The sequence below is a fragment of the Plectropomus leopardus genome, chromosome 2 (genome assembly GCF_008729295.1).
Source record: "Plectropomus leopardus isolate mb chromosome 2, YSFRI_Pleo_2.0, whole genome shotgun sequence".
NCBI lineage: Eukaryota > Metazoa > Chordata > Actinopteri > Perciformes > Serranidae > Plectropomus > Plectropomus leopardus.
In genome coordinates, this window is record NC_056464.1 from 27,722,690 (window position 1) to 27,742,375 (window position 19,686).

At 40.1% G+C, this 19,686-nt stretch overlaps 1 protein-coding gene across 2 annotated transcripts in view; it reads right to left on the bottom strand.

Moving 5' to 3' along the window:
- Window positions 1–16,215, bottom strand: part of sema3fa (sema domain, immunoglobulin domain (Ig), short basic domain, secreted, (semaphorin) 3Fa) — a 66,745-nt gene extending 50,530 nt beyond the window's left edge. For both annotated transcript variants that reach the window (XM_042507203.1, XM_042507195.1), the window contains exons 1-2: window positions 15,946–16,215; window positions 13,364–13,517 (exon numbers count right to left, since the gene is read on the bottom strand). In XM_042507203.1, coding sequence (XP_042363137.1) covers window positions 13,364–13,517; window positions 15,946–15,990 — 199 coding nt within the window. In that variant the 5' untranslated portion in view covers window positions 15,991–16,215. The remainder of the gene's footprint in view (window positions 1–13,363; window positions 13,518–15,945) is intronic.
- Window positions 16,216–19,686: the final 3,471 nt, after the last annotated feature.

Consider the following 19,686-nt stretch of genomic DNA (forward strand, 5'->3'; position numbering starts at 1 on the left):
TTCTACTTTCTAAATGCGATTACACTTGAACAAAGCATCATTTAGGTCGAAGATCTTCCTGATGTCAAAAGACACTTTTTGTTTCCTCTGTGCAATTCTCAGCTGAGTCGACCACATTAAAACTCGATCTGTCAGCCATGGAAAAAAAAAGTTTTCATCTCTGTGTTTGTGCCAGGAGGTGCTGCTTCCTATGAGCTCTCCGAGGGGCCGTCTGTGGTCTTCCATCATTGTAGCGCGGCAGAGCACATGGTCCAGAGGAGCACCATCAATTCATCTAACATGAAATCCTGCCGAACATGAAAGCCCAGGATCACAGCCAAGCTTTGAGTGATGACTGTTTCAGCATTTGCGCCAAGAAAGAGGGAAAGTGAGAGACGAGAATGACGAGAGACAGAAAGAGAGAGCGAGCCGAGGGAGGAAGAGGACGGGCAGAGATGCTTTGAGCGCTAATGCCGTGCCAGTGTTGTATGCCACTCCCCCTCCGCTCCCCCAGGGACATGAATGAAGTAAATGAATGATGGACCCAGCCCACACAAACGCCCCTCTTCTATTGAGCCCAAGCAGTCCATTCACGGGGATGAGTGAGGCGTCGACACCAACAACAACAATAACAACAGCAACATAGGAGGCCCTTACTCCTTTTTCTCATTCATACATATGTATGCAGTCACACAGACACACACATATGGCACAGATACCACAGACAACACTGCCAACATACCATTAGGGACACCTAGAGAGGGTTCCTGAGAACAGGGCCGACTAACAAAGCGTGGAGGCAAAGGGGCGTGAACGGGGGCAGTCACGGAAAAAAAAAATCTTGGCATCACGTCAATGCAACCGCCACAATGATCAGGGATGAGAGGCCATCTCCTCCCCTCCACAATCAGCACATTATCAGGAAGCCCATCAGCGCATGAACCCAGAAAACAAGGCCTGGAAACCTCATGTTCCGCCACATTCTGCCCTCCCTCCTCCTCCACCTCGGCTCTTCTCTGTTGTGTTTCCAGGACAGGACGGGTTCAGAGGGTTCTCGCCCACGCAAGGGTGATCTCACTGAGAGGTCTGACCTTCAGACTCGGGTGTGACTTGCCCCGAAGCCACAGCAGCTAATGGAACATTGGGGATACAAAATCGGATTGAGGCGAGATCAATCTGACAAGGGAGGCTTTGCTATTTACCAAGCATTTACATCTTGAAGGTGGGCTTTGTAATGATGTTAGCGTCTGACTGAGTGCTCAGTTTTCACCAATTATGCATCCTGCAGAGTATGTATGGATGCAGGAGAGGGCTGAAGCTAAAAGATGAAATACAGCTCTGACAGAAGCAGGAGGAGAAAGAGGAATGCTCCGGCTTTTTAAATCTAATAGTGAGACACCACTACTGGAGTCTCCCACAGGATCATGGTCAGACTCAACCACAGGCCTAATTTCTCCCATAATCACATAGACAGCTACTTGGTCTTCATCCAACATATACTGTGCACCGCAGAGAGAGGCTTGATGGACGATTAGTCTGAAACTCCCACACCTGAAACATTTCATGAGGTTGTGGCTGTTTGAGGTTGCCCAGCTTCTGCACTGCAAAATCTGACAAGTTGATTTCACTTTAAAAAAATCCAGGAAACGTATTGCCTTGAAAAATGTAAGTAAATATAACTTTGTGTCTTAATTTATATTTACTTTATATCTAACTGTTACATTTATATAAAATGTAGCTGTTTTTACTTAGTTTTGTGAAGTTGTAGCAACTTAACAATGACAACTGATATTACCTTTCTGTCTGTAAGTGTTTGAAACTTCAGTTAACCATGTTAGTCTGACTTGACTTGATCAAAACAAAGACAATTTTTTCAGTGATGCAGTTAGGAGATCTGCAAGTGTTGTTTCGTTAACATGTTTAAGAATATACAAATAATGATTGGCTAGTTTACAACCAGCAGAATAAAGATTTATAGCACAGTAAACTTGGTTTACTGAAGTTGCTAGAATTTGGAAAGATTGATTTAATTAAACTGTCATTTTTAAGTTGCAACAACTTCACAGTATTAAGTAAATATGATGAAATTTTAAGCAAATTTAATCAGATAAAATGTAAACATAACACATATTGTTCAATTTCTCTCTCTTTCTTTTTTTAATTAAAGTCAGCATGTCAGATTTTACAGTGTGCCTGAGCAAAACTTTGACCTTCCATTTATGAAAGGAAGCATTTCTCATAAAACTTTGCCAAACTGGCACGGAGCAAGCTACAGTACTTTGATCGTATAAACACTCTGAAAAGAAATATTTGTACTTTGGCTTCACGTCATTTTGTAATGTCGTGTGGGTCAGAATGCACTTTAGTGGGGCTTTAGTCCAAATGTTCCCAGGTGCCAAAAACACTTCTGCTAAGACGATCTGTATGACAATATGTAAGTGTGAATAAAGTCAGCACTTTTCATTGACTGCGAGGTTACTGCTGGGGCATTGGCACAGAGCTGAGCAGTCACCGGCTGAGGTAAACCATCTCAACCGACACTCATCCACCGCTAATGGGAAGCAGACACACAATTTGTCCCAGCGTACGCCTTTGTGCACCCACACTCCTCTCCTCCTTCTCAAATCCCTCCATCTATCCATGCTCTGGCTGCGATAGCAAACCTGACACTGATGCCCTGCAGTCCATTAGCACTCTCAGAGAGCCCCGTCTGAGTCTGCTCTATTGCTCCTTTCACATTTTCCTGCACTCTCCCTATCTCCCTGACAGTCCTCACTTTGACTCGTGTACTCCTTATCGGACTCTCTCTGTATTTCTGTCTCTCTGTCTCCATCCCTTCCTCCTCTTCTCCTTAAAGATGTCTACGCTGGAACAAGACGAGCTCCACGAGTTCAACATGTCAGTCTCAGTCCATAGGGAGGAGAACAAGTCTGTAGTCACTCATGTCAAATTCAGATAACATTAATGTGACGGGGCTGCTGAAAAATCCCCTCAGACACACACAATACCAACAATAGCTGCACTGATAACTCTCCTCCAGCCTGTTTCCTCTAATGTAATGTCACTCTTCTTAAGACACACCTGTTATCACTGATAGGACAGACAAACAGTTGTCTTTTCCTACAGTGTGAGCTCTCTAACACCAGCAATTACTCCATGTCTGGCGGAGGTAATGATTATATTCCATCATCGACTGATTGTCCCGTAAATGAATCAAATGACATATTAGTCTAAACAGACTAATGATTAAGACTAATGGACTAAAAATCACATTGTACATTTTTTTGGGATGGATACTGCGATAGCGATGAGTCACAATTTTAGTGGGAATTTTTGCATATCATTTTCACTATAAAAAATGTAAAAATAATGATAAGGTGATTTTTACTGGGGGCTGTACAACAAGCATGTTCTCTTATGTCCAGAATATAAATAGTAGGCATCTCTGTAGAAACATAATGCTAAATTTCTAATGGTATGTTAGCCCTGCCATAGTCTGGCGACCTGTCCAGGGTATACCCCGCCTTCCGCCCGATGACAGCTGGGATTGGCTCCAGCTCCCCCGCGACCCTTGCGAGGACAAGCGGTTATGGACAATGAATGAATGAATGATTAATGGTATGTTGTTTTACATTCCTTCGATAAAGTTAGACTTACGCACATCTGTCCAGTTGCTACAGTGACATAACAAGTTTACAATCTGTAAGACTAACCCTCCTATTTAACCTAATTTTAATACTCATGTATCTATTTGCTTTTTGTTTGTATGTTGATGTTTTTTTGTAGGTGCTGTTGTTGCTATTTTTGCTTTTGTTGCTTGTGTTATTGTCTAGAAAGAAAAAAAAGCCACGAGAATCAACTAAGCTAACACAAATGTAGTTTTGTACATTGATCTCATTTCCTCATATGTTCAATGACAAAACTCACACAACACACACATACAGTTCATGTAGCTATATATGACCAAGTGTGTGTCCCGAGTAGTTTTCCCACCCCAAGTGTTCATAGTGGCCACCATATGAAAGAGGTCAATGGCACCGCAGTAACAGGATCCCAACACTGACAGACAAATGATAATGAATGATAGCTGTCTGAGTAAACAAGTAGAGAGGTGCCCTTGACCCGCTGTCTCCTTAATTTCAGTACGGTCTGCAACCCCCCCAAAAACCCCTGTCCTTCCCCCAGAGGACTCCCACACCTCGGCCACATCTGGAGAACATGTCCAATCCTTCACTTTAACTCCCCGACACTTTCATAAGACCGCACGGCAGCCTTATAAAAATCTATTGTTTTAGCAAATTTATTTTCTCGTTTGTCTTGACTGAGCCTTGAAGCTTCCACGCCGCTTTCCTTCAGGATTTCCTGCGAGAAGACGAGACAGCCGACATCAGGGGAAATAAGCACAATGCTGTGATTACATCCCGCCTCTCATCTGTGGAGACAATCATTTGAACCCAATTCGGTTTGTGAGGAGTGACAGGTAGACGCTGCTATAGCAACCAAACTGAAGCAATGTCATATATAGCTCTTCACAGAAGCTCTGTGAGCATGTGAGCACACACACACACAAACAATGCAGACATAACCACATGGACTTGACATGAATATTAAAAGACTCGCCCCCATTCCTCTGTCACTTTGAATCTTTAGAGAACCACCTCTTGCAAAAGCCATTACTCGCTCTCTAACTCCATTTCTAACTGCAACAACTGTCCTCCTCTTCAGCTCCCGTCCTTGCTCTCCTGCTCCTCTCCTGCAGGTGCTGAGATTGATCATAGCCTTTGTTTCAGTCTGCTTCTAATAACTATTAAAATCACACTTCAAGAATTATGGGCTCGGTAAAGTGCTCAAGAGCCCAACACTAAAACAAGACAACACTAACCGCTGTAACTACACGAGCCAATAAAAACTCCTCAAACATTAGAAAGATATGACATGGGTCTGATGTATCGCTGTGGCCTATTTTTATCCTGTCTGCCACATTTCGATCTAAAAGAATCGGCTGCAGCAGAAGAGACACAAACACACACCAGGATGTACTCATGCATGCACTGTCTATTACACTCTCACCTACACACACACACATTAATCATCGTGTCTTTCACCCCCTGCTGAGTGTTGCCCACCTTTACACAGCAGACAGAGAACTACACGGGCTATTTATCGAGCCTGCCCGAGCATCCCCTACATGCAGTTAAATCTCATTTATAAGATCTCTAACAAATATAACTATAAACACAGAATGTTTGTAAGTTACAGTCCTTAATTTTTTTTGCATAGACAATGTTTGGTGACTGTCATTAGTTGAAGTATTTTAAAGGCTTGAATGGGCATTAAAGTCTCTGTCACATAGTTTCTCAAAGTGCAGCAAACGAGGCAGTGGTGGTCCTCTGATACATGACAAGAATTGCATACATTATTTTTGAAATATTCGCAATAAATTTCAATACTTTCAATAGCGTACATGTAATGCACTACGAGGAGACTGCATCACACAGCAACTTTTTTGTCACTCGAAATGTCGCCACCTTAGAATTATAAGGTTTTACCTGCGTTCTGAGCAGTTTTGAGTTATTGAGCTTCAATGTTTCCCATTCCAAATAGCATAAATGATATTAACATTTTTGTTTTCTAAATAAAAAGTTCAAAAATACATATGACTTAAAAAATACCCCATATTGTGTAAATACCTTGTTACAGAATAAGAATATATGAATAACTCAATTTTGAAAAAAAATACCAGACAGAACCTTCTAAGGTGACAAAGATTTTGCCAGAAAGCACACACAGATAAAAAAAAAGAAAAGAATTTATCAAAACACAAATTTTTATAAATATTCTGTGTCACTGCAATATAATAGGGAGAAAATTTAGATAAAATATATAAGAGTTTTGTATTCACGGATTAACCAACAGCAGCAGTAAACCCCATGTCGTCTTTTGACAGCATCCTAATATTAGATTACAGTATATCTTCACTGCACTCATGTGACTCTAAAGGTTACAGTATCAGCTCTACTCCTGAATCAAACTTCTCCAATGTTGTCAAACTAAATCATAAAAAATAAACCGGTGTGTGTGTCTTTGTGAATGTTTGTTTGGTGCTTCACCGGGTCTCACAGAGAAAAATGATGTTATTCTGAAGAGGCTGGATGTGTGGATCTGCTCCTCCCCAGTACAAATAATTAAATCTATGATTAAAATGCCTAATAGCTAAAGACTGGAATAATAAATAGCAGAGTGATTACGGTTTCATTTGGATGTTGTGCATTTTTATCACCACAGGGGGAGATTCCAGCATTAATAAGTGCTTAGACACGGGCTCTGCCTGCCAGCTCATAAGAAATATTCAAATCACGGCAAACTGTTTTCAATCTGGAGCTTTTCACTGGGAGCAATGATTTGTATGTGTATTTCTCTCTGTGACACCATGAAAGGGCGGGGAGGCAGCAATTTATTGAGTGAAGATGACTAAAAAGGGCTACACAATGGAGACACATTATTTCCTTTCAAGCCTGCGATCCAAGTTAGCAGTGCATTTGCCGCACGTTTGCTGAGCTCATATGCAAACGTTTCTGTGCATACATCCACCCACTCTTCCCTTATACATTCCCCTGCTCCCTCACCGATGTGCCTTCCTCTCAAGGAAAGTTTGGGCACTTAAGAGACCCCCACCCCTCCCTCTGCCTTTTGAGTGTACTAAAACAGTACGCTCCTGCTGTGGGCGGCGTACTGGGTGCCCTCCTCCCTCACCTTACACTGCCATTCTCTTATCAACAAACAAATAGAGAGGGTGTGAGTGTGGAGTAAAGGCAGAGGAGGAGGACGACAACGAGGCAGCAGAGGAGAGGGAGATAAAAAGAGAAAGAAACAGACAGGAAGGACACTATATTTAGCACTGGAGCTGTCGCCTTCTGTTTTTCTCTCCTGAATAATCATAGTTTGACAGCATGTATCCTGCAGAGCAGAGGTTGCTGGGATGCACTGCCACCCTCCCCTCCTCCACCAGCAGCATCTCTGGAGACAAAGTAGCAAAGTATTGTAATAATTGCTGCAGGCTTACGTGCCACAGCCACCACACATTACTCTGTGGAAACATTTTGCAGTGCCCTGACATTCTCTAATGGAGATAATAGGGGAAGGAGGCAGCTTTAGATTACTTTGCCAACAGGTACAATGTTGCATGCATGATGCATACCAAGAGAGCAAACTGTATCCAAGTACTGTATGTACAAACCAGCAGCAACGTGACCAAAAGACATTCATAAAAAACATTCTGCCATCCATATTTTCTAAGAATTTGACCGCATGAAAAGGAACAGTATAATGCTGTGTCAAGCTCGTAACCCTCATGCACTGATGATGAATATCTGCTAGGAAAGAGGTAAACACGCACAGCTGGTAGGTAGAGGAGCACCGAGGATGGGAGTTAGATAATGCTGTATGTGCACAATGGACTTTAGCCAGTGCAAAAAGCTTGTTTGCTTTTGAGAAAAACATAGAAAACCAGTGTTGCTGAATTTCTCAAAAAACAAACACATCACACATCATTCAGTTTAGAACAAATGTTGTTCCAGCATGTCATAAATTGCCTAAAGTTTCAACTTGTAACTTTTATTTCTCTACTTGTGGGAACATTAAAAATCAACAAAAAAAAAAAGTTTCCAAATTTAAACAAATGGATGTAAAAGAGAACCACAAATGATTAGTCTCTGTTCCTTCCCAACTAGTAGGGTTAGGCCATATGTTAAACTTTTTCAATCTTTTCAGTCTAATAAATAGAGCCACAAAAATACTGTCATTATCTAGATTACTACAATAGCAGTCATCATACTGTGCACATGTTTTTATCTGCAAAATTGAAATAAAAGTTGAAACTGGATGAAGAAACTCACCTTTATTTTAGTTATTTTCAAAAAGGAGACCTTTTACATATACATCAATTAAAAAATGATTCCATGTCTTATTTATAGTGATAAAACATTAATTTAACCAAAACTAACCCTTCTGTTCTCATTTCTTTAAAATGAAACCATTGCAACCCCACATGAAATGAAATATTCTTACACCTGTTTTCCTTATCAAACAGAAAAATGCCACTGTATATCTTTTAAATTCAGGTTGATCTTTCTAAAACCACTAACAGTAGCTTATTTGCAATGTTAAGTTATTGTAAAACACCAAGCAGCACCACCCAAGAGATGAAAGTTGAGTCAAACTTCAAGATGCCAAAAACTGCAGTTCATCAAATGGCCTATTGAGGCTGGCTCCAAAAGCAAGTAAATCCCCACTGACCACCAAATGTTAAAATGCCAAACTTCACAGAAACACATAAATAAACATGTAAACAGCGTGGAACAAAAATGTTTTGGGTCTCCGTAGCTAATTTCAACATTCATGACTGTTCAAGGGTGATATTTTATACATAGCCAACCAACGGTTTACTTTTAATAAGTCTTAAATTCTGCTGTCTGCGAGGTGTCATCACAATCAAAGACCCAGATCCACCCCTAACTCCTCTGCTCCGCCCTCTCGTCCAACTATGGTCACTTCTGGTTCCAAATATCCAAGATGGTGATAGCCAATATGCCAAACTGGAGACCACATAACGAGTCCACAAACCAGCTTGCAGAATCATGGTGGCTATGTCCATTGTTTATACAGTATTTGTAAAACACACTTCATTCAAAGTTGACAGAAGCAAAAAAAAAAAAAAAAAAAACCTCACCAAAACCATCTTTATTAGTCTTCACTGTTCTAACAATCACAAATCCTCGATTGGTCTAAATAAATAAACAAACCCTTAATTCAATAAGTTAGATGTGAAAACTGTCTCGACATGCTGTTTTTTTCCCGCTGTCTATCCCTGCCATTGCTGGCAGCGACTCTCACTCATTCTTCAGAGGCACGCCATTCACATAGCAAAATAAAATGACAAAATTTGCAGAAAAAAACCCCAAAAATGTAATAGCCAATATATTCGTCTGATCGCCCTCCCTAAACCTCTGTACAATTACAAAGACTTTCTCCAGGCAGAGCAATAACATGACCTTACACTTTAGATGATAATTATCACCGATAAATTAATCATTACATTGTGGCAATCTGCCAGGGATGTTTCGCTGTGCATGTCTCGTTATGTTTAACATCTCTGATGATGCATGTAACATAATGCACTGTAATGTGTAATGTGGTGTGATGATCGGATGGCTAATTAATGACTTCTGTAGCTGAACAGCAGGAGGGTTTCTGGGTTATGAGAACAAGGAATCTCCCTGGTGATTAGCCAATCAGGGTAGCTGGATATGTACAGCCTGTTCACCTTTATTTGAAGGAGACAAATAAAGATGCAGCTAGAAAATCTAGTCTAAACATCCCGCTAATAGTCTGGGTAAAGGCATAATATTTCATTGGACGGCAAGGATGATCATGACCAAAGTACTTTCTCATTTATCAGAGAAGTAAAAAGTTCAAGACCATCTACACAGAGGAATGTCACACTGACATAACTTGAGGAAGACAAAGGGTTTTTCTCATGTACTATATATACATAAATCTGCCTATATAACATAATCTGTGGAAGATGAGGTCTATTGTTGCAGAGTTCAAACTCAGTAGCAGCTCCTAATTATTCAGAGAATAAAGAGGTGGAGGACATCTCACTGTTTCTGATCTTAACCCTGAAAACTGTTGGCTGAGATGAGCTGATAGTGAAGTCTTTGTTGCGACGTGACAATCATTGTCACATTACGTGGGATGAAAAGACTGAAGGGAAAGTGCAGAGGCTGGAGTAACCTTAAGATTGTCCCTAAGAATTACAGGTCTGCCCGCTTATTGTCTGGCTTTCTTCCCAGAGCTAACCTTGCACCCAGGTGTTCCACTGAGGCCTAAAGAGGTCGAAGAAAAACAAAGTTAAACACTTTCAAATGGGCCCGAGGATTAACGTAACAAGCTATTACTTGTTAATATGGTGCCATTCTCCCACAGTTTGAGGGCAGTTAACCTCAGGGTGAGACTGGCTTCTGTTTGAAGGGTCACAACCTCTCAGAGCCCTGCACACTAAAATAGCATGTGATTATAGACCTTGTTTAAAAGTAAATATAGGAGTTCTCAGCAGCTGATTTAAGCCAGCCTTAGCCAGTGTTTTATGGGAGAGAATACACCTTCAAACTGCAAAACTGTGACCTTTTGTTCACGTTATATCATATTCTACATTTTTGGAAAACACACAATGTTTAGTTTGAGAGATTCATTGCAGCCTAGTGTTTTGTAAGTGTGTGTGTGTGTGGGTCTTTTGAAGTCTGGGTGGATGTTCAATCCTATGAGCTCTGAATGGACATTCCTTTGGTCTTAGCCTCTGTTTGCTCCCTCAGTCCTTATCACTGTTAATAACTCAGCCTGCACAAACACACTCAGGAGCTTCTTTAGGAGCCTTAAAAGACAAAATTATCAGCTTAAGTTGCTTATGGTTGTTTGCATTGTAAAACCTAAGTTTAAGTTATCTGGTGCTGAAAATGTCCCTCCTACATTGTTGTTGTGCAGAATTTTCTACAGAAATTAAACTTTCAGGAAAAGTTCATCCCCCAAATCAAAAATATATATTTTCCCTCTTACCTGTTGTGCTATTTATCAATCTAGATTATTTTGGTGTAAGGTACACAGTGTTGCAGATATCAACTGTAGAAATGTCTGCCTTCCTTCCAATATAATGAAAGTAGTTGGCACTCAGCTTGTGCTGCTCAAAGCACCAAAAAATACATTTCACAAACTCAACAGCAAGGTCTCTTTCCAGGAATGCTGACGTGTTTACCCAAAATAATCCACAGAACTGGTCGTGAGTAGTTTCTTGTTGAGACCTTTTTCTTTCTACCAAACTACACCTGCCAACTATATCGCTGCAAAGAGGGAAACATGCATATACTCATGGATGAGGGGCTTGTGACAGCGCAAGATGTAAACTTTAAATGCATCCTCCTCAGCTGAGCTGTAACCTCAGCAAGCTCAGTGGCAAAAAGTAGGTGCACACATCTTTGATACAGTGATACAGTTAGCAACTGTGGTTTGGTATAAAGAAATTATTCTCAACTTGAAACTGTTCACAACAAGATGTGTGGATTATTTTGGGGAACCACATTGACATTTGGGTAAATAGACATTGCTGTTGAAGTTTTTCTTTTCTTTTTTTTTTTTTAGCACAACAGGCCAAGTGTCATCTAATTCCATTATATCAAAGAGAGGGTAAATTTCTCTACAGCCGGTAGATAATTCCATTATATCAAAGAGAGGGTAAATTTCTCTACAGCCGGTAACTCACACCAAAACAATCTAGGTTAATAAATATCCCTACAAGTAAGTATGTAAATATATATGTATGTAAATATGTATTTTAAATGTGTGGGTGAACTGTCCCTTTAATCTGCTGTGTTGTTGTTATGTAACATGTGAGCTGATTAGTTCAAGCTTTGATGCATGTAAATCTGTTAGCCTCAATTCATGCAGAGTTACAGAAAAACTGTACAAACTAGACACAGATAAAAAGTAGTGATAAAGAAATCACAGACTCTGTAAAGTGAACATGGAAACAAGGAAAAGTATTTATGGGAGATGGTCACACTGAAAAGAAGTATTAATACTGTATATATGGTATACAAACAAAGGTTATCAGTTTTCTTAGAGAAATGTGTGTGTATCTTTATATATATATATATATATATATATATATATATATATATATATATATATATATAAAAACCTCTTGCCTGCTGCTTTGATAGAGGGAGAATTAATTGAAGTGTTGGGTCCTTTGTGTCAAAGTTTTGGATTCCAGCCAAAAGCAGCAACATCTTTTCCACCAGCTTTATAAAATGCAAATAATCAGTGTAAAGTGATACTGTGTAACCTTTACAGATAAACATGTGAAGCTGGGTCACAGACAAAAGCAAATGCAACAGCTCAGAAAAAAATAAAGATCCTATTAGCTGCTACAGTTGGCAACCTACATTTATAACTCGTCTTGTTTTTTTCATTGCCAAAAATGAAACGCTTATTCAAAAATTACCTTGAAAATGTGTTATCAGAATGCAGTTATTACAGCACATCTGTATGCTGCCACTAGACAGATATCATGGAAATCTACAGCCAATTATTTGGTTAAGTACACTGGCACATAGAAAATTAATAAAAGCACATTACGGAGCTATTCCCAGCAGTACTGTGCAAAACCAATACAATTAGGGAATGCACATCTTAAGGTGCATTTCCAGTCTCCAGCTATCTGAAGTTGCTCCGTGAGGCATAAAGTAACCTCCGAAACTAATTAAAAACAAAAAGGAACTCAATTAAAAGAAGTAGAAAATAAATGAACTCCTTTCTACCAAGTGAATGTGAGACCAGTGGAGGGTGAAATCCAACTCGATTAGAGACAGAGAGGAAGAGATGGGATTCAAGGGATGGTGAGAGAGAAAAGAAACAGGTAAGCAAAACATCTGAGCAAGGGGGACACTGGAAAAGGCAAATCTTCACCACCAAAGCCCTTCAGTTTAAAGTTGAAACAGCTTTACAAGAGACAACAACATTATGTAACACCACAACAAATAAAGCAAATAAGTTCTGCTATTCCAAAACCAGCCAGATATGACTAGAAACACTTGACCAACCTGTAGATATCATAAAAAAAACATGATTTTTCACAACTCTTGCTAATTTTTCATGTATGATTTTAATATAATTAGCAGAAAAAACACCAGTTCCCATTCAGTGATCCTGTTCTGAAACTTGGTGACCTCATAACAGATGCTCATAAAAGTCATCTTCAGTCGCAGAGATACCATAAAACCTCGAGAGCTTTACATGGGCACGACGGCCGTGCCGGGGCTGGAATGACAAAGGCACCGGAGACTGCACCGCTGAGCCTATTTTAACAGGACAGTTCGACACACGGGGTCTCATGTGGCACTGGCAAACATTCATAACATGCTGGATCTGCGCCCCGAGTGTGTGCCCAGCCAAGTGTTAAATCTGACTTGATTTCAGAAGGGAGCCGAGGTCGCACAAAGGCCGGTTTGGGAAACTAATGGCAGCCAGACGATTAAATGAAGACATATTCTCTGGTCCTGAATAGTCAGGACAATCAGCAGCACATCTCCTCATCCCTCTAATCATGCCTCACTCACACTGAAACACAATCCAACTCTCTGTTCAGTAGTGAAGGAATAAACGCTGGGCTTACCAAGCCCTGAATTCAGCTAGTGCCAACAGTTTACCCATAACAAGACCAAGAAATAAAAGACTGATGACAGAAATGACCACCGGTGATCAAATCTGCAGAGAAACACAAAACCAAACAAACTGGGTCACAGACAAAGCAAGTTTTTTGAGTACTTACCTTTGAAGGACAGGAAGATCCTGGGAGCAGAGAGGGGCTCGTTGGAGGGGGGAAGACCCCCAGATGATAAGGTCAGCAGGGCCAGTAGCCAGCACAGTCTGTCCCACAACATCGTCCCTCTGTTTGTTAACAGAGGAAAAGAAGAGTCCAGGAGCTGAGGGACAGAGAGGGTCGAGTGTCAGACAAAAAACCTGCACCTTCACCTCACAATTGCAGCAACCAGTTCTCAGTCACTACGCTACATAGTGTAGTCTTTGTCATGGGTGTAGATATTAGAAATATTCTATATACTAAATGTATGCAATATTTAGTATATGTGGTTATGTCCCCCTCCAATAAAAACACGACGGTAGCAGAGGACTTTGATTTTGAAGAAATTAAGACATTTTCACTATAGTGGTAGGAATCACCAGCAGCCGCACAATACGATATTATCTCGATACTATGGTCACGATGCAATATTTTTGCAATTTCAAATATTTTGTGATCTGAGTACGGAGCCGTACACATGCTGCATTTTTTGTGCTCTTATTTCTATTGTTATCAGTGGAGACGCTCAACAGGCGTGCTCATAAGCCACACCGAGGACAGCGATGCGCCTATTTTTCAGGGTGCAACGGCTGGGCCCTAAGATAAGCAGAGTTCAACTTTTGGAACGCATGGCGTTGTCATGTGACAAAGAACAACAGATCACAACAAGCAGATGTCTTTCCATTCTACCGTAAATATCAGTTTCTGATAAATGTAGAGGAGAAGCTGATTATTTTAATGCAGGGAGAAAAAGAACTTTAAATCTCTCCCACGGTTAAAGTCGCGTCATGTGTACATCCCCTAATGTTGTAGCATATATTGAAATGTATTGTGATTTTTTGAAAACTTTTTTTCAATTGTAAATTATTACTCTCTAATGGGCTAAAAAAGCAGTTGACTTTAGTGTTCTAATCGGCAACCAAAAGTTAAATTTGTATTTAGAATATTAACAATTTACATAATAAAACATAAATAGCTGGCACCCCTGTACCAATACAATATTGCCATGCAAAATATTGCAAAATGCTTTATCAATTTTTTCCCCACCCCTAATTTCCACAATAAATTGTTGCAGAAAAGGCATACCTTGATGCATAAAAATTCACCAGAACACAGTATTTGATGCTTAATATAAGGATATATAAAGGATCCCCAAACCTTCCTGCGCCCTAATGTTGAAACAAAACCTATACGCCCTTGGTCTTGGTGCTAAACTCAAAGCTAAAAACTGTATCTGATTTTATGTAGCCTCTATGTCTGCTGTGCTTTGACTGTTTGTTTGATGTCTTATGAGTAAAAATGCTTGACTAAGTAATTCTATTAGGGTGTGCAAGTACCTCAATTGGAACCATAAAACCTGCAGGAGTCTGCAAAGAAGCTCAGCATTGATTTTCCATCATTGCTACTCGATTTTCTGAGAATCTCTCATTGTAACGCTCCTCTTCAAACCGCCCACAGCCATCCCTGACAGTGTCTGCTTCTGTAAGGGCAACAGTGTGAATGGACGGAGTCTCCTTCCAGCTGGGAGAGCCAGAAGGAGCCACCGCTGCTGCCTGCACGTCGACTCCTCTGCCGATCTTCACTTTTCATGCATAAGATGTATTATCCTTACTATCATGAAGAACAGAAATTCACTCCAAGCAGGCTGCACGGAGTCGCTTGTTAAGCTAGGCGCGCACTGGAAAATCACAAAGCGCATCAACATGCTGCTGCTTTCAGCCACAAAGGGAGCTCAAGTTAATATATATCCCCATAAAAGGATCTGAAGACGCTCCAAGTTATCAGGACGAAAAACTGTACAAATAAATGACCGCGTTTGGAGACAATAAAACAATTTTAGCAAAGAGTGTTCTGCTGTAATTATCCACGCATGATGGCACTGATCTGCTCGTAAACGTGGATCAGAGTCTGAGGTCAAACTGTCAGTCGGGGTTTAAGATCAAGTTCCACATTGAGCCCTGAAGGCACAACTCCAAAGCGGACTGTTAACCAAAATAAAGCGTGACTGGGCTTTGAGTTATGAGGACATGAACATGAACCACGTGTCATTTTAAGAGGATTTTTAAAATGGTAAAAAAGTAGCGCTCAGGAGGACATAGTACATATAATCACTGCAGATTATAAAGATACATCACATACAGCGAAAACTTTCAGTGCCTCAAAAATTGTCCAGCAAACAAACACAAACACACACACACACACACACACACACACACACGCACACACACACTGCTCTTTGCTCATGCAGTATTGGGCATTTGTAGTTGATAGTATTGCTCATTTAGAACTACCTAGCACGCGCCAGAGAGGACAAACATCTATTTCGGCGACCGGAAATTGCTTAAAAATAACCTGTTTCAAATATTCAGGACATAACTTTTAAAACATATTTTACACATTAGAGCCTATATCCTGTAGCATGCATCAGTCCCTTTGCTTGACTCCACCAAATGTGGCTTCCTACTGATTTATGACCACATCTGTCTCAGTACAAATAATTGATCTGACTTGTATCTATGCATAACAACAGCACTTGCATTATTATGACCTACCTTATAGTTCCGCCCAGAGAATAGAGTGATAAAGCTGGTCAACATTTAAAACCATCCACCCCAGATCCTTTGAGCTCCTCTGTCCGCACGCAGGAGTATCAGTGTATCCGCGGCAGATCCTGCACGATTATCCCCAGAGCCAAACAAAGCTTGGATTTAAATTAACTTGACGCGGCCGCCTTAACTTGAAGTGATCTCTAAATCGCATCAACAGATTCTGTATTTTCCACTGAAGGAGGTTTGAAACAAAGAGTTTCTCCTGGAGAAGAGTAGCGGAGAGAGTACCACACGCAGCGGCGCTCAAGTGTGTAGTGCAGGAAAGCGGCTTCTGCAGGTGGATACACTGAGGTCTCCCGGCAGTGGACACACCCATGGGGGAGGGAACCTACCTTTGCATCCCTGCGCTCCGTCCCGCCCCGAAATTTAGCACAAAACAAGTCTGCTCTGCATCTTCAGACACTCCAGAGACGCTACAGAGCGAAACTCACTTCAAGTAATGACGGACAAACTGTACAAGTATGTTAAAGGGCAGCTGGAGGAGATGTCATATTTCTTGAACCTTTTGAAACATATTTGTTTGATTTCCTAAAAAAAAAACATGAATGCAATAAGCAAAGGTAACAAGACATTACCCACAAATCCAAATAAATTCGTATAAAGATGAAAGAAAATTACCTGAAAATAAGAAAAACAAACAAAAATGCGAAAAACAAACAAGTTAATCACCTCCAAGAAGTGCTGAAAATTGAGAAAAGTAAAGGTATACAGTTGTTTTTAACATCAAAATATAATTAGAATATTTTTGAAGATGCTCGCTAGGGATGCACAATACTATCGGCAGGCATCCTTATCAGCATATTGGCTTTAAAATGAAATATCAGAATCGGCCAGCATGCTGATTTCTATCAATATTAAAAAACGGTCTGCTAGTGGGCCATCATAATGAAAGTATGCATAATATGATGTTAATTGCACTACAGAGGAGACTTGATGATCGATCACTAAAATTAAGCAGGGTAAAAAAAAAAGGATATATTGATATTGGTATTAGTTATCAGCAAAATGAGTTGTTATATATCAGCATGTCAAATATCAGCAAATAAAGTCAATATATAATATATAAGAAAACTTATGTCAATCCAAGTTTTAAAGGGTTAAGTATCAGGGGGAGTTGTCTAAAATGTTTTAATAAATTAAAAATATGACTTTGTTTCCTTTAAAAAATGAAAACATTTATTTTCAAAATGTTTTCCAATGACTTTAAAACAAATGACAACTTCTAGTGCCGAAAAATGATGGCAAAGTGGACGTACTAAAAAATGCAGCTCCTCAAATGGCCACTTGAGGCTCGTTCCAAAAGCCAGTCAATCCCCCACAGACCCCCATGTTAAATTGCTCAGAAATAACCATCTTTACAGCCTGGTACAAAAAACGTTTTTTTGTCTTGTCTTTTTGTCTTATGTCCAATTTCAACATTCATGACAACTTTACAGGGGCTGAATTTTTAATATAACTCACACGTTTACATTTTATGAAGGTTTGAAGTTGTTTTGTTTAACAGTGAGGCTGCTTAGGTGACAGGCTGTCTGCAAGATGTTACTACCGCCTATGAGTCAAATAAAGCCAAATCACTTCTGGCTCGATAACCAAGATGGCGACGGCCGAAATGCCAAACTGCCAAACTTGAGGCTTTAAAACATCAGTCCACAAACTAAGTGAGTAACGTCATAGTAGCCATATGGTAATCATTTTATACAGTCGAGCTTTAAAGGCATTCAGCAACAGATAATGACACATGCATCTTCAGTGTCTTTCCAACTGATCAGTAATTATCATATTACATCTCCCATATTAACTTTCTCCCATAAAGTGAGGGAACACAGTAGCATTTAGGCTGCTTCTATGCCTATAAGTATGTCAGTGTGATTTGTTTTTCTTAAGTTGATTCATGGTGTTGAAACGAAATACTGAAATAAAACCTAAAGCCTTTATTTGGATCAAACTATGTAGTTTGTTTTATTGCCATTAGCATTTATCTCTGTCACCAAAAGTTCAAGATCAAGATTAAGATGAATATAAATTACGATAAAAACAGCGAAGGCAGTTTTTGTGGAGCACTCAAACAGTGAAATGTTTCCAATTAAAATATCCTCATAATGACTTCATTGTAGAATAAACAATGCAAGATAAACATGTACACTGTAATACAGGACACATGGGAACTTGTATTAGAGTGACATAGGCTTTATTTTGTCTGGGAGAGGCAATATTTAGCTATGACAAAGTGTATCTAAACTGCATGCAACAATAACATCTCAAACACTGCTCTCAGATGTTTCAGTTATTTGGGTGATTTTTGGAGAATTATTCCCTTGAATGTCCAGGGGACTTTTTTTTCCTTCAAAATAGGACTGAGGTAATTTCACAACTTGATTAGCCTGTGACTGCCAGCTACTGATTTTTATTTGCTGACGAGTGCCAACATGGAGTTGTGCTGAGAAGCTCTCAGTCGACAGGTCCGAGCCAAACAATTGTTCAGTATCTGCTGGTATTGGCAGTCTCACAGCATGGGGCAGTGTTTGCTTTTTGACTAACACATGAATCACTTACTATATTTTGACTCAGGCCGAGGAGAAAGAATAACCGAGCTGCCGACAGTGATTTCAGATGAAAAGAAACATTTTTATTTGATGCAAACAGCTGCTGCATGACTCTTCAGCACAACAGGAATGTGGCAGTATGTTCACAGGAGAAACAGTTGAAAAGTGGCCAGATGGAGATAAGGTAGATTTCCACCGACACCTCGACGACCTGACAGAGGATCACTGGCTCTCGCCTCAGATAGGCATCAGATATTCATGGGCAAATGGAGCCTTAAATCTTTTAATCTCGCTCGATCCTTCCCCTGATCACACGGGCTTATTTTGTCTCTTATCCAGTCAATGCACAATGCAGCTGACGCCCAGTGTGCATGCTTATTATTCTATAAATGATAAATACAGTAACATAGGTACCATGCAGTCTTGGGGCTGTTACTATTGCAGAAATGTAAAAAAACTAGATGGGAATTTGGAGGACACAAAGACTTTATTTCATTGAATAAAACTGTAGAGCTGATTTCCTTTGTGTTGGCTACTTAACAGGAAAGATCATGTTACAGTGATAAACCTGCACCACTGCAAAGCTGGTGGTAATTTCAATGAAACCTACTTTTGTGCTTCATTTAAAACAACCATTTTGGTGATGAATGACTTTGCATATTTATTTTGTCAAAAATACTTACCATCTTTTTTCTATCCTTTGTGTTGAGGGGATAAAATTGGGTTTGTAACAAAAAGGCACTTTAAGTACCTTTATGCTAAATGGGAACAAAAAGATATCGGATCTCTGGCTGTGACTTTGAGTTATCTGTCCTTTGAAAGATGTCTTGGAAAGACAATCATTACATTGGTCTATGCAAAAGAGGCTTCGCAGTGTGACTCCAGGCTTTGATGCTCACGGCAGAGAAATGAAGAGAGCTCAGCATCAGCATTTGCCATTAAAAGTGTTAAATTTCCCCTGATACCAGCAAAGAGCTCTGGGAAACAATTACCCCCCACACTTACGAGCTCACACACACAAGGTGGAGGATATTGATATGTTTCAGTCCATCTGAATCTTGGACGATCTTGAAAAAACACAACTCGATTTCTCGCACACAGCTTAAAGGGGACCTTTCAAGCTCAATTTCAGGTTCATATT